At 37.9% G+C, this 16,152-nt stretch overlaps 1 protein-coding gene across 11 annotated transcripts in view; it reads right to left on the bottom strand.

The window, feature by feature from the left end:
- LOC128855965 (uncharacterized) overlaps nt 1-16,152 on the bottom strand; it is a 152,089-nt gene that overhangs the window by 8,866 nt on the left and 127,071 nt on the right. Inside the window, exons 5-13 of one of the 11 annotated variants that reach the window (XM_054091255.1) lie at nt 13,394-13,893; nt 12,665-12,802; nt 12,172-12,480; nt 11,571-11,810; nt 8,392-9,852; nt 8,126-8,308; nt 6,690-6,785; nt 6,285-6,405; nt 965-1,982 (exon numbers count right to left, since the gene is read on the bottom strand). In XM_054091255.1, the coding sequence (XP_053947230.1) occupies nt 1,951-1,982; nt 6,285-6,405; nt 6,690-6,785; nt 8,126-8,308; nt 8,392-9,852; nt 11,571-11,810; nt 12,172-12,480; nt 12,665-12,802; nt 13,394-13,893 (3,080 nt within the window). In that variant the 3' untranslated portion in view covers nt 965-1,950. The other 10 variants (XM_054091256.1, XM_054091252.1, XM_054091253.1 and 7 more) reach the window with 10 other exon arrangements.

Genomic DNA, 16,152 nt, shown 5'->3' with positions numbered 1-16,152 from the left:
GAGCAGCCTTATAGGAAAGTAGTTACTAATATATAAGATTTTTATAAATTTGTTTGTATATATATGTAACTACGGACTTAGTAACAAAATATTGCTGAAACTGCCAAATAACGAAGCAACGAGCTCGGTGTCTCTAACTTTCAGGATGCCTCTCCAAAAGGCGTCGAATTGACCTATACGCAGCGAAGCGAAGGACTTAAGAATCCTCACAAAAAGGTTCCTCGTAAAACGTAGGTAAATGTGATTTCTAAGCTCAAATTCATCTCAACCATGTGCGAACAAATTAATTGGTTATATTAGGAACTGAGTGCAGCACATGCTGGCGTTACTAGGGTGCTGTGAAAAGAATTATTTACTTGTGTAATTTGCGAAAACACTTTACAGGCACTTATTTTGAACGTAGGTGCTCGTTGAGTGCTAAATGAGTGAATTGCACAAATTTTGGAATTTCCAAAAAAAAAAAAAATTAAAAGAAAATTTTAATTTAAACAAAGAAATACAGAACAAATTAAATATATTATTTTAATATATACTTTATATTTTCCCATAACTCCTAGGTGGAACTTAGGGCTCAATTTAATAATATGACAAATATTTTTTTAAACATTCAATAGCGCAGAGTTGTTATAAATATATAAAAGCATTTAAAATCATTATGGTAAAACGTCTCACTTCAAAGTACAGCTAACTATAATAAATAACATTTCAAATTAAATCGAGAGCCATTCGTGGTTATGAGCTGCGAACACTAAATTTTCAAAACTGAATTGAACAAATCGTAACTAGAAAAATAATTAAGAAAAAACATGAATTCACATACATATTTCATAACATTACAATTCATGATAATTAGATCATAGGCATGGTAAGTAGTATTAATAGTAGCAGAATAGTAGTGGAAAAGTAGTAGAATAGTAGTAGATAGTGGCAAGTAGTATTTAGTAAATGAGCTTCGTATACAAACCTTTTGGTGCATGTTGTTGTCACTGTTGTTCTTGTTCTTTTTTGTTGTTGTTGTTGTTGTTGTTGTGATAAATGTTGTACAATTGTTGTAGTTGTAATAGTTGTTGTTATTTGTACGTTTCAAATTTGTAGTTGTACTTATTTTTTTGTAGTTGTTGTTATGTTTAACTTTTACTTGCTTGCTTTGACATTCTATGTTATTTGTTTTTGTTTAGTATTTGAAGCAAACGATTTTGCGAGATATTCATGCGTTTATCTCTCAGCGGCATTTCGTGTCATTCTGTTTGCTTGCTACCAACACTTGCGCAATATATTTAATTTTTATGTTTTTTTCTTTGTTTCTATTTTTCTATTTTCAATTTGCTTGTACGCGTAAATGCATATATGTACCATATGTATGTATGTATGTCTCTAGTAATGATGTGCATACCTCATACGTAGGTATGCATGTATGTATGGATGTATGTGTGCATTTTTATGTGATATGGTCTGGTCAAACTTATCTGGTAGTATGGATGTATTGGTAATCTTTCGGGCGTATGTGTGTGTGTATGTACATATGTATATGTATGCATGTGTGAGTATGAATGTTTGTACAATTTGTAACGGGATTGCAGCACGTAAGTACATACAAATGTTTCTCATGTAACTAACTGTACATATTTATGCACATAGACGAGTATATATGTATGTATGTATGTATATGATGCGACTTAGCCGTGTTAACAACAAATTTAAAAATTATATTTAAAATTTATAAGTAACAAATAAAATTGAGGCACTTTTTGATGTAACGTAAATGCAGCTTGACTTGTTTTTTGTTTTTTTTTTACATAAATGCAGTTTTCAAATTTCAAAATATTTTTGAAATTGCAATTTCTTCACCAAAACGACACTTTATGGCAGATTTTTGGTTTTTTTCTTCAATATGTACACAATAACAAAATGCGCAAACGATTAAAATAGCAAACGCATTTACTGGACACTCTACTTCAAATTAGTTTGGCTATTTGGGTTACCTAAAAATAAAAAAAACAAAACAGAAAATGGAACGAAAATATTTTAAAATTAAATTATAAATAAATAAAAATGTAAAATGTTAAATTAAAAAATATTTTGAAACAAAAATAATGAACCTCCTGTAATAGAGTGGTGTAACGGTACATATGGGCCAGTAGTTTTTTTTTTACAAAAATTGATCAAAAAAGTATTCCAGGTATGATTTGTTATTTTGTTGTTCGGGAACGCATATTTTTACAATACAAAAATATTTATAAAATATTATTTTACCAAATAAAGGCTGGTTAAATTTCAAGGGCAGATATTGAATATGAACCACACCTAAACGTCAAGTTTTTCTGCATTTCATTTGACATTTTTCAATTTCAGACTAATTCAATTTGAATCATGGAAAGATACATAATCGGGCATAACGGGCGTTCAAATCAAAATGCCTATCGCGCACTTCGTGATTTTTTCGGTCAATTTAATCGTCCGTGCGAACAATCGGAAAAATTGTGCAAAAGTTTGAGCAAACCGGGTCTGTACGAGATGTGAAAACACCAGTGCATGCTCATACAGCTCGTACTGCAGAAAATATTGCTGCTGTTCGCGATAGTGTAATTGAAGAGCCGTCCACCTCGTCGTTGATGAACATTATGCATAAAGACTTGCATTTACACGCTTACAAGGTGCAATTGACTCAAGAATTAAAGCCTCTTGACCATTTCAAGCGTCGTCAATGGTCAGAATGGTGGTAGGGAATGGCAACAGTGAATGACCAATTTTCGAAGAAAATCATCTTCAGTGCTGAGGCACATTTTCAGCTCAGTGGACTCGTCAATAAGTAGAATTGCCGCATTCGGGCGAATGATAATCCAAGAGTGATTGCCGAAAAACCAATGCACCCACAAAGAGTGACTGTTTGGTGCGGTTTATGGGCCGGCGGCATCATTGGGCCGTATTTTTTCCAAAATGAGGCCGGTCAGGCAGTTACTGTGAATAGTGTTCGCTATCGTGTGATGATAACGAACTTTTTATGGCCCGAATTGGAAGATATGGAAGTGGACGATATGTGGTTTCAACAAGACGGTGCCACTTGTCCCACAGCTAACGAAACAATGGCTCTTTTGCGCGAAAAATTTGATAGCCGAATAATCTCATGTCGCGGCGATGTCAACTGACCGTCAAGATCATAAGATTTGACACCGTTGGACTTCTTTCTTTGGGGTTATTTGAAAAAAGAGGTGTACGTCGATAAGCCAGCAAAAATTCAAGAGCTAAAGGGTGAGATAATTCGGCACATTGACGGCATAGAACGTCAATTATGCCTCAGCGTCATCGAAAATTTGGACCATGGACGTAATTGAGCTATACCAATATTATCATAATAAAGAGAAATGACAATAATTTCCTACAAAAAATTGGATTTTATTAAAAATCAACACCGGCCCTTGAAACTTAACCTGCCTTTAGAATTTTAGTTTTTATAAATGAGAAATTGTTATACCTCCTACCCCATACCATCATATATTACAAGGATCGTTTGAAAAGTCCGTGCAAAGTCGAAGAGATGGCACTACTGGTGCTTATTGCGGCTATAGTTAGTAAGTAGCATCTCCTGGAAAAACGCACACCAAGTTTGAGCCAGCCAGATCGGTATATTTCTTTGTGTTTGCCATTCGTTTTAATCGAGTGAATCGAGCGATTTTCAAAAAAGTCCTTTTCTATCACGACAAGGCACCAGCTCAATCCTTAAGCCACTTGTGGTTGACATATTAATGGAAATAGGGTTGCGTTTTCGTTTCATATCCACCTATTCTTCACTTGGCTCCTTCGAATCCTTTGCACTACTATTTGTTCCCCAGTTTGAAGAAATGGTTGGCGGGAAAAAGATTTCATACAAACAAGTAGGTGATTGCAGACACAAATGGCTATTTTTCAGGCTTGAACAAATCCTATTATTCGGAGGGGACTAATAACTAGAACAGCGTTTACCCCAAAACAATTAAGTAGTATTTACTTTGGCACAGACTTTTCAAATTACCCTCGTGCTTCATTTTAAATAAAATTTCTACTTCTGGGCAGTGGCAAAGTAGGTGTTCACGAGTCCTTGTCCTGCACTTAGCAAAACACGAATAAACTGCTTAGATTCTACACCATTTTCAGTGTGACAGTCTGCATCATCCGTTTAAGAAATGGGTCGATTTCATTCCGTTTAGCTAAGGCTTCGCTGAAGGAAATTCGAACCATCATGCTTTTGACGTTAATTGGTGAGGCACCCAAACATCGAGCTTCTTTTTCAATCCAGCTTTGCGCAAATGGTTTAGAATTATTTTATGGTCGATCTTTAGCTGCTGCGCGTTGCTACGACTACTAACATGCCGGTCAACTTCGATTATTTCTGTTATTTTATCGGCATTTTTGACCACGGGCCTGCCTGTGCGAAGTGCATCTTTAACATCAGAAATACCGGAACAGATTCGTCGAAACCAAAATTGTGCGTAATTATCTGTTACAGTATCGGCGTCATAAACACCATTCACAATTTCAGTTGACCGGCTGGGAATTTTTTTGACTTCCATTGTTAACACCCTGCACCTCCCAACCGAATGGAACAAAGCAAAAACAGGAAACGAATTCTTTTAGTGAGATTTCACGCTGGCAACGAGATGGATGGATTTCTTTTTCTCCGAACTAATATTTGGTTTGGATTTTAGCAAAATAACGGAAGACTTACAATTCAATTTTGAACTGTTTCAAAAATTTCGCATAAAAGTGATTGTCCTTTTAAGACTTTTTGATGATAAAAGTGATATTATTTCTAGTTTATTATTTAAGGTATTCAAAACTCAATGAAACAAGAGATAGACGACGTATTACACACATAGCCAATATATAGAAGAATTACACAGATCAACCATAGAATGAATGGAAAAAACACCCAACACTGTTGAAAACACATACATACATATGTACATTGAAAAAACAAGAACATTTTCAACGAAGAGCCACATAGTTATAATATTGAAAATTAAGAAAAAAGAAGAGAAGTAGACTTCAAAAATTTTGGTTGATCGAATGTTTAAGTGCAGAGTGACAGCTTTGATGGTTTTGCGAGTACAATGATAATGATTACTACTTAACTTAAATGATTACTACTTGGTTTTCGTGAAAGTGAAATGGTTAAACTTTATTCATATAAGTGATACATACGTATGTGTGTATGTGTATGCACATATTTAAAAGTATATCTAATCTAATTAGCTGAGAGTGAGAGAGTATCGTGAAGTGGAGTTTTTCTTCTGTTTTATTATACAAAGTAGTGAGTGCTGAGTGTGCTTATGCTCCTATGGTGAAGTGAGTTTAGTGAGTATATGAGTATATGAGTATTGTGAGCGTGGTGACTAACTATGAGATAGAGATAATGTTATAAATTTACATATTTGTTGGTTTTTGCAATGTGGCTGAGGCAAATCTACAGGTTGGTATGATGCGTGATTGCCGAAGATGGATGCACTGATATACGAGTATGTACTACATACTAAAGGTAGTGAGGTGAGGTGATGTGCTACAAAGGCCTTTGAGATGAATGTCGGATTGATGAGATGATGTGATGCATGGCATGAACATGTGAGTATTTTTTTTTCATAAGAAATTTTTGGTATTTATTGACGAAACGCTTATTCATACACATGTATATGCATGTAAATGATATTCAATTATCATCTAGAAAATCAGAATTTGAAAAAGAAAAAAATATACAGATTTCAAGATTAGAACGAGAGCACATAGCGTTTGTGTAAATACAATAGAATGAGTTTCTGATTGGATTTTTGGTTTTTTTTTTCTAATAATTTTGCATTGGGTTATGAATAGGGTTACGAATTAGCACGAAAACGAATGGTTGCAATACGAATAAAAACAAAAATAAAACGGCTTTTATAAAATGGCAAACGTACTAATTTTAATGTTTAATGTCGATAACAAAAAGATGCTTACACTAACAGAAACCATAAACAAAGTGATTGAGCAATTACGAATTGGTTAGTACATATTTAGTAAAGAAAGTGTAACTGAAACTAGCACAAGAACGCATATTGATGGAGTACTGGATGGAATTTTATATCAGGATTTTGTTAAATTTGTTAAACGCAACTCAAATTTACTTGGAACGCAAATACAAAAATACAAACGATTTTACAGGAAACCACAAATTTGAACATAAATATTTTTATTTTTGTACTTAAATGTAGCTAGAATGCAGATGATCGTAAAATTTCTTGCAGTTTTTACTAATTTCTTGGGCTTGCCTCACTTACCAGCTACGATTTTGCTCATTTGCATGACTTGTTGCGCCAAGATTTGATTAAGTTGTAATAAATGCTCGCGTTGCTTCTTTTCGGCATTGATTTTGCTCGGTGGTAGGCTGACAGTTGTGTCCTATAGGAATGAGTGAAAGAGGAATTACATGCATTGTAACATATTGTTTTATTTATTTTTTATATTTTTTCTTTATTTATTTTTTATATTTTTTTAAATTCATTTTTTGTAATTTTTTTGCTTTATTTTTATTTATTGTTTTATTTATTTATTTTTTTTTTTTTATTTTTTATAGTATTTTAGTTTGCCTTTTATTTATTTTTTTATTAATTTTTTAAAATTTACTTTTTAAAATTTTTGAGTCTAGTTTTTATTTATTTTTTTAACACTGTGTAGCCACTTACGTTTGCTGTGCTAATTGGCGCTTCGGCTAACATCTTTTTGATTGATTCGACCTTTTCTTGACGGCGTTTCTTCTCCTCAGGTGATAGCTCTGGTGTCTGAAATCCAAAAAAATGGTTTTTAGCATAAAATTATTTATATACAAAAATGCTTTCCAACCAAGACGTCCTTAAAGCGCCCAAATGTACCTCATTTCAACTATTGCAGAAGTTGGAAGAATGACGAGGACGAAGAGCCTCGTTCCCTTAGCATCATAAACAAATGGTGCCCCGACAAAGGCCTTTTGTTAACCCATCGTAAACTGCGCTAGCGCCGTTCTCAATAAATGAACTTTCCCCAGAAGCGAACTATCTTGGCATCAATTTTGAGAAAACGCTTACTTGGAAGGCTCATCTAGAGAGAGTCACTGAAAAAGCCACAAGAGCATTCTTTGTTTGCACAAGGCCTTTTGGAAAAACATGGGGACTGAGCCCCAGAAGGACTTACTGGACATTCAGTACCGTTATTAAGCCCATAGGCACCTACACTTCCCTAGCATGGCCTAAATTATTCAGGGACCTTCAAGTTCTTATTGATAAAGGGACGACCTTGAGAAATAATTCGACCACAACTAAAACATGGCTGTGGCTAATATGGTTTACTGATGGGTCAAAATTAGAAGAAGGTAGAGCAGGGGTGGGAATCAATGGGCCTAAATTCGAAAAATCGATTCCAATGCGTTTTTACACAACACTCTTGAATTCAGAAATACGTGCCATCGAGATATGCATGCGGGAATGCCTCCGCAGAAAAATGAGAGTAATCCACATTTACATTCTTTCAGTCAGGCTTTGAAGCTCTCGTAATCACTTCGAAAGTAGTAAATGACTGTCTGAACCTTCCTACTACGTTGAGGAACTTTAACAAAGTATTATTAGATTGGGTTCCTGGACATCAGGGGTATGAGCGAAATGAAATTACTTACAGTTTAGTTAAAAAAAGGCCTAACAATTAACGAATTTTTCAGAAAGAGGGAACACTTGTTGAACACTGGCATGATTCCGTCAGTCAGCAAAAAGCGCAACAAATTTTTAACGCCGGATAGAGGAATTTCTGATAAGCTACTTTCGCTTAATATATTTAACTGACTATTTTTACAGGCCGCTGTAGTCTAAGATATAACTTTCAACAAATTTCATATTGACTAAGAACTTAGATCAGCCTATTGCGCTTACGTAAGCTTCTTTATAAATAAAACCAAAAATCGGTCAGTGGGATCCATGGGCAGACAACAATGGGTCGAACAGCTTTTATATTTGACTTGACAATCTTATGGCTGTGCGATCTTTATGTTTCTGCACTATCTCTATTCACAATTCGTATCTTTCCACATTTTCCTATTTTTATCGGATTTTAGATAATATCACTCGATGACCCCAAACACTTAATATGGCATTACCTTCTCCGGAATATATCGCTCGGGTATAACAATCTTATTCGGCGCCAATAACAAATTATCGATTGTATTCTCTGATATTTTCTCGCCATGTCCCAGAGCAGAGCGCACCACATCCGGTGCATTCATACGTGGACGCAATGCCAAGTCCATATCCAGATCATCGCGCGCACGCCAGTTGGTATTCTGTAAAACAAATATTTAAATGATTAGAACAGAAGTTAATACGAGTAAAAAATTGGTTTCACGTTCTCTTTTCCCGCACTTACATTGCGGTTCATATCATTCTCCGCTTGCACATTCTCCATCGCCTTCACATTGACATTATTGGGCGCCGTGTAGTGGCGCCGCTTCTCACGTGGCACCGCACGCCGATGCTTATGCTGCGACGGCACTTTTTCGACTATCTTCTCTGTATTATCCTCCGACGCTGAACCGGCCGACAGCTCATTGATGATTTGTCGCGCTGCCTCACTCTGGAACACCGGATCGGGACTCAAGTCGGTAATGCTTTTATTTAAGCTTTGCATCGAGTCTGTTTTTTGACGCAACGCATGCTGCGATGACTCACGCGTATGCCCGTGATGGTGTTGGTGTTGTTGCTGTTGTTGCAGCTGCTTGGCGAAGTATGCATTGGCCAGCGGGTTGAGGTGTTCACGTCGCTCAGCTCTGCCCCCATTGCTGCCGCTGCTGGAGCCGCCATTGCTCAGCTGATAGCTGGCATAGTTGCTATTCTTGTCATAGCTTCTGCCGTAGAAGTCGTCTGGCTTGCCGCCGCCGCTGCTGCTGCTGCTGCTGTGGTGACCATTTTGCTTGCTGCTATGTTTGCTGCTTTGGTGATGATGATGCCGCACTTTGCCGCTCATAGGCGGTTCATTGTAGCTACGTGGCAATGATTTTGAACGCCCATTGCTTTGATAATCGCTCGCCGTGCCATTCATGTGCTGATAACCACCTGCACCTACACCAAAACCGTTGGTATTCATCAGCTGTTGCTCCTCCTCGAGCACCTGATCGAGATTCTGCGTTGAACTGCTTAGGCCATTACGTTCGCTACGATCGCGGTGTCGCCGTTCTGACTCACGCTTCACAATGCGCACCGTCTTGATCTCCTGCTTCTCTTGATTGGTAAGATTCGCAAAGGGGTTTGACTCGAGAAATCCATCGCTATCGACGCCGCTGGTCTCTAAATTATCGCTGGCATCATTGTAACGATACGCGCCGGCTCCGCCGTTGTTTCCAGCCATCAAGCGTTGCATTTCCTCACTGTTGTTGTAGTCGCTCAACTTGGTATCCACATATAAGGGCGTCGACAAATTAATGGTAGCATCGTCGTCCAGTGTATGAGTGATGCTCATCATCGAATCCAGATCGGTTTCCAGCCAAGAGGACGAGTTTGTGCGCTTCTTCTGTGGTGTACCAGGTGGCATGCCACTGGCGATATTCTCTTTATTGCCGATCTCTTGGTAGAGCCGATTGGAGTTCTCAGTCAACTGGCGCACAGCTGAACTCAGCTCTTGTCGTTGTCGCTGCATATCACCGACGAGTGTTTGTACCCGCTTTAGTTCGGACTCCAACATGGCGGTGGTGTTGCTAGCAAAGCTGTCGGTACCGCCGTTTGTGAGTGCGCCTTGGGAGCCGCGTGCACCACGTGAGGCCTGTAATTTCTGGCGCAACACAATCAATTCTTGTTCGAGACGCGCATTACCTGCTACGGTTTGTTCCAATTTCTATGGTGAAAGGAAGTTTAGGTATGTGTTGCGGTGGGTTAGTAAAGTTTATGTATTTATAATTAAAACAATCGCTTGACATGCTGTTATAACGGTGGAAGCATGAAAGCAGAAGTTTCAATGTACTGTTTAGTGAGTTGGCGCATAAGAGGTTAAGCCGTCTGCATTTTTGCTATTGATCTTAATGCTTTTATTCTGACAAAACCAAAACAAAAACAAAAAACAAAAAAAAATGCAGAAGAAGGTTCAAAAGTATTACATATCTATGAATCTGACGATCTCTGCCCATCTAAAATCCCCTATACCTCCTCAGTACCTCCTTTGCTCTCTGAGTTTGCTCACTTAGCGAAAATAAATTGGAAGAGTGGACAGCCAGCTTTCACAGAGTGTTTGGGGGCTCAAAGAAAGACTTTGCACGTTTCCGCATTATGGAAAGCCCATCTTTCTAGGAGCATGTGCGCTGTACGCTTAAGCAAGTACAAGCCTGCACAAGGACTAGAAACTTTTTCATAGACTTTAGGTTAGACTGCTCTTACAATCCGACAAAAGAGCTTCGCAGTCTGTCTACTGTTTTTGCTCGTTCAGAGCTGTAGTAAAATGTAGCTCTGCAGCGTTAGCCGGGTTATGAACCATTGGAGGCTTAGAGAAAAGTAGTGAGAGATCGTGGATGTGAATCCCATTAAGTATCCTGCCATTTCGTACAGTCATTGACTATTTTATAGCTCCTGAAGAATGAATCTTACTAGACAGGAAAATATACTTTTAAGTGTCAGCAGTCAATAAATTCTTGGGAGTTTCGTTTGGTAAATCCAAGCTTAGAGTTGTCAGTGTCGTATTCCCTATAGTAATCAAAATTTAACTTTGAGTAGAGATAAACTCCTAAGCATGGAGGGTGACGGATCCTTATAGACTGCATTAAATAAGAAAATCACTAAGGAAGGCGGTCTTGTTTCTCCGTATGACGAATGCGCGACAAGATTTTATATGGAAGAAAACACCGCCAGCAAAAAAAATTCTCAAAAGTCAGTGCGATTTTTGAGATACTTGGAACTCGCGCTTTATTATACGAAAATTTAATGAGCTATAAAACTGCATAGATTTGTCTAAAAACTCTGTTTAAAAAGTTGGAAATTTTCATGAAAATTATTTGCATTTTTTTTTTAATTTGCAGAAAGTTTGAAACTTGGATTGATAGAAGAATGAACTATATTTTCACAAAAAAAAAATATATATATATGTATATGTTTTATTAAAATTAAATTATTAAAAGTATTAAATCGACCAGTTTACGCATTTTGTAGCTCAGGCTATTTCCATCGGCTTGAGAGCATCCGAATTATTCTCAAGAAAAATACAAAAAAATATTTACTTTTGTACAATAATTCATGCAAAATATAAGCGAATATACAACTATGTATGTAAACAGATTAAGCCGAGTGTAAAAACACAAAACCTATACATTTAAAGCGTTCAAGCGTGTTAGTACTTATGTGTGTATGTTTCTTTGGTTTTAAGCTCCACAACGGATTAGTCACATTTTTAAGAAATCGCACTTTAGCAAGCCATTAAATGCAGTATGTCAAATCTCTGGACAAACCCCACTTTTGGCAGTGGAGCTGGGAAGATTTGCATGCCCTTTGTTGAAATACAAATTGCAAATTATCATTAATAACGCACAAAACAAAAATAACAGACGACAAAACTTCTATACTAGGCACCTCGACTACCTTTGAGTTCTCCGCCAACAGGTGATGCACACGCGACAGTTCACGCTCCAGCATATGTTGTTGTTTTTTTGCCGCTTCCAGTGCCATGGGCGGCCCTGAAGTGTCCTGTATGCGTGCACGCAAACCACCTAAAGCGCGCTCCAATTCCTCTTTGTCGCGTTGTAAGTTTTGCAGAGTGCCGGACTCCTCTTGAAGCAGCTGATCGAGTTGATAAAGTTGATGCACCTTGGACTGGAGGGTGGGAGAGAAAAAGTATTTCGGGTTTAAATTAAGTGATTGCATAAATATTTATGATTTATTAGCATAGCTGAGAGTTAAGGGACCTACAATGAAAAGGCAACTTGCTTAGTAGGAATAGTAGTTCATAAACTGCTATTTGGTGGAGGAAGTCAAACTAGTTCGAAGGTGACCTGAATTGTACCAGTTGCTAAAGGACCCAATGGAGTGTAATTAACAGTAAATATTCTTTTGTAATACTTAAAAATAAAAATGCTCCAGACGTGAAAGCTCAGAGTTAGTAACTTTGACTGCATGGAAATCGTGTGCTCGAAAGGTTTTATAAATTGTGAAATGAAATACGAGTCATACTCACTTGCAACTCGCTGTGATTTGGGCTGAGCCGATCCCATTGTTTCTGCTCCTCCTGCAGCAGACGTCGCTCCTGTATGCGCTGATTGAACTCGAGACGATCCAGTGTCACGGCCTCGTTGCGTTGCGGTTGGCGGCCGTTTATGTCGTTGTTGCGATAGAGTGAGCCGAGTTTCACCATATTGTCCACTAAGTTGACCAACGGTTTGCTCTTCTCATACTGGCGCTCCAAATCGAGCAGATGTTGCTTAAGGTAATCCAAGCGCTGTATACTTTCGGCGCGTGTTAGACCCTCTGCAGAGCGTAGACGATTCTAATAATGGAGGTGGAGTAAGGTGTGAAGAAAGAAAAACGTTATTATAAAGAAATTAATGTGCGACATGAAAAAAATATAAGCAATAATTGAATGATACTAAATTTGTATAGGTAGTTGTCCAACACCCCCGGTTATGCTTATACATGCACGGCTACGAGTTTAAAAACAAATATTTATTAACCTGCACTTCATGAATGTCGCTGCAGCATTGCTCGATGGCACGCGCCGTATTGCTGTTTTGTCTTCTCAGCTGTATCAGCAGCAAAACGAGCTCCTCGTGTGTTCGACTCAGTAAATCACCGGCGGATACATCCAAATTCTAAGCAGCCACAGGGACAGCGGGGTCAGCAAGGTCAACAGGGACAAGCGCATAAGCAAGCAGGCAAGCGATGAGCGCACACCATTTTTTGTATTTTGAAATTTTTGGGTATTTGAAACAAAAGTAAATAAAAACAAAAATTAAAAGTAAAAACTTTGCACATTAGTAAAAACTGAAAATAACAAAACTTTCTAAACCATAAAAAAACAGAGGCAATATTAATGAAATAAAAGAGAAATGGCAAAGCGCGTGCAGCAAATCAATAAAAAGCGGGAGTTCACTTTAAATTGAATTTCTTTCAATGTCGCTCGCCAATACCCACACAAACACACATTTCTTACCAGCATTTTCCATTTTCTATTAAATAGTTTTTTCTTTCATTTTTCTTCCTCCATTTACGCCAAACTTTGGCCATTTGACTTTGGCTGCAGCCAAAGCAAAGTAATTCCCGGCGCATTTATCAATGCAAGTCAATATATTTCTGTGTCACTTGGCGCTTCAGCACGCTCCGCAACTCTTCTTCAAGTAGCCTCCCAAGTGCGTGGAAGCACATCCCCACATATATATATTCAGACATACATATGTACTCACCCTCATCTGTGTGCTCGTCTCACGTTCCAGCATATCGATTTCAGCGCGGCTCTCCACACGTCTCATGGGATATGCCGCTTGTTGTTGTTGCTGTTGGCCTTGCCATAAATTGCTTGTAGCTATACCGCCCACACTGCCGTAATAGTCGCCACCATTTGCGCTGGGATGCATTGGCGTGGAGGCGGCTAAGATGCTATTGCCGCCCGAAATGAGTCCGCTGCTGCCATAAATGCCGCCAATGCCATGGCCGCCACTACGATCTGTGAGTGTTGTTGTCTTCGCATATTTGGTATCGTGTGCTGTGCCGTAATAGGGATTCGTTAGTTTACCCAATGTCGTCTGATCGTAATTGCCTTGTGCTAAGTGTTGCTGTTGGTGTAGATGCGACTGCTGCTGCTGCTGCTGCTGCTGCAGAGGGTTGTGCACATCCGAGGGATCTGGTTTAACGGTAAGGTTGCCTTTGGGTAAATTGCGTACATTCCGCACCGAAATTGACGCTGCTGGTAACGGCATAGAGCGGCATGGCGTTGGAGTCGTCATGTGCGTGAGTGTGTGTGTTCGTGTGTTTCATATGAATGTGTATTTGTGTATGCGTGAGTGTGTGGAAGAGAAGAGCAAAGAGAAAACAGACAAAATGACAAATTGCAAATGCCACAGTTTTAATTCTCAATCTTGTAGGCGTTGTGATAGAACAAGGGAAAGAGGAGCTGTAAAAGTAGAGGTGCAGTGGCGGAGAGTAGCGTAGAATAGTTAGAGCAAAATGGGAATTAAAGCAGGCAAAGGAAAAGTCTCTAAGATGGTAAAAGTAGCGCAAGTAAGCAACGTAGGCCCGTATTTCGAAGCGTAAGGAAAGCGATATTTTTGAAGAGTTGCCAATGATTAACTCGGGATGCAGTGAGAAAATGTCAATACTTTTACTGATATGCACATTTGTTATTGTTGTGGAAAGACAGCCGCAGGAAATGATTTTAGTGTTAGTAGTAAGTGCTTGATTTGAGTTGGTTGACTGAGCGTTGAGCGGGTTAATATGTCTTGTGAATGTGCAAAGGCTAATGAGGTTAGGATAAGAAATGAGAAATATTAGCCGTAGTCACTAAAATCCATACCAAATGTTAAAAACACCACAAAGGGTTGAACATTCAGTAATGCATTAGTAGAATGTGATGGGGTAGCATTAGTAAGGGCTACAAGACTAAATTAAAAAAAAAATACTAAAATATTTTAGAAACATTCTCATTACTAAAGAATTAAAAAATATGTATGTATGAATATACAAAGTTATCGGAATATACAAGGTTATCGATGATCGGTGATTTCTTCCTAATTGGGTTTCATTGAAGGGGGGAGCCTGGTTTATAAGGTCAAAAAGATACTTTTTTTTCGTTTTAAGCGATTCCTAGTCTATTTCAGAATATTCACACAAAGTTACAGAGCCTAATTCTCAATATTTCCGTAGATACAAAGCCAAAGGTAGGCGAGCGTTAGGTAGTTACGCTGTGACCGGTCAGCTGTAGTACAAACTTTATCTTCTTTTCTCGACTTTTCATTTTTATGATTTCTTTGAATTGGCGTACATGAATGAAAAAAACTAATGAACCTTTTGAAATGAATCATAGCTTGTTCCCTTCAGTATTGAATTCTCTTCTATTTGAACTAACAAAATAAATTAAAAAAAAATGTTTCAAGATTTTTATACCAAGTTGAAATGAATTTTTTTTTATAGAAAGGCATTTTTTTCTTTAAAACCTCCAAAAAGTTGAATTTTTGGAATTTCTCTTAGTTTTTAGTTTAGTTTTCTTAGTTCAACTAGAATAAAAAATCATGATAATTAGAAATCCATTTGAATTTTTTGCTTTAGATAATAATTACGAGCTGTATCTTGTACGCCAGTTGGAAACTCCAGCGTTGCAGCGCTCTACTATTTTCTATGTTAAACATTTTTTCAACTTATTTTAACCAGTACAAAAATTGTTTATACTTTTTAAATGTGCATTAAAAGATAGAAAAAGCTTTGCAGTGCTAAATAAATTTTTTCCTTAAAAAAAAATCGCAAAGAGATGCAATTTTTAGACCTCATAAGCCAGGCTCCCCCCTGAATGATGTGAAAAACTTAACCGTTTTCGAGATATTCGATTATAATGCTTCGAAATTTTGGTTTTTTACTGTACGTCGGTTTGTGCATCCACTTTTTTAAATGTTAGCTAAAAGGTCCGAAAGGTTCCGCCGCTTCAGCGCCTATACTTAAAAGTATGGCACTGTAGAAGACCCGGCTGTTTGGCCACACTTCTATACCACATACTTTGAGTAATTATAACGAGAAAATCAACTACGCGTTCCCAAAAGCCACCTTCGGCAGGCTCTTAAAGACTAGCATGCCGTCAAGGAGAGAGTGGCAAACTCAAGGACTATGTTGAAGAGGGAAAATTAATTTCTACACGGATGGATCTAAACTAGAAAATAAAGTAGGCTAAGGACTTTTTTCAAAAAAATTAAGTTTAGACTTATCTGTCCGACTTGCGGACTACTGTAGTGTCTACCAGTTGGAGAGTTAACTGCGTACCTTAAGACACACGCCGCAACATAAACTACGATAAATATCTTCTCGGACAGCCAGGCCGCCATCAAATCAATGGAGGCAGTTATGCTATGTACTAAGATCAAATGTTGCTTAGGAATGCCTGGCAGCTCTAAATGATATTACCACCGTCTTCAGGGCCAGCCTTATATGGGTAGCCAGCAAGGGTACTAATCTTCCACTG

Source organism: Anastrepha ludens, chromosome 2, assembly GCF_028408465.1.
Source record: "Anastrepha ludens isolate Willacy chromosome 2, idAnaLude1.1, whole genome shotgun sequence".
Taxonomy (NCBI): domain Eukaryota; kingdom Metazoa; phylum Arthropoda; class Insecta; order Diptera; family Tephritidae; genus Anastrepha; species Anastrepha ludens.
Note: the sequence above shows the minus strand (reverse complement) of the source record. Positions and strands in the feature narration are given on the sequence as shown.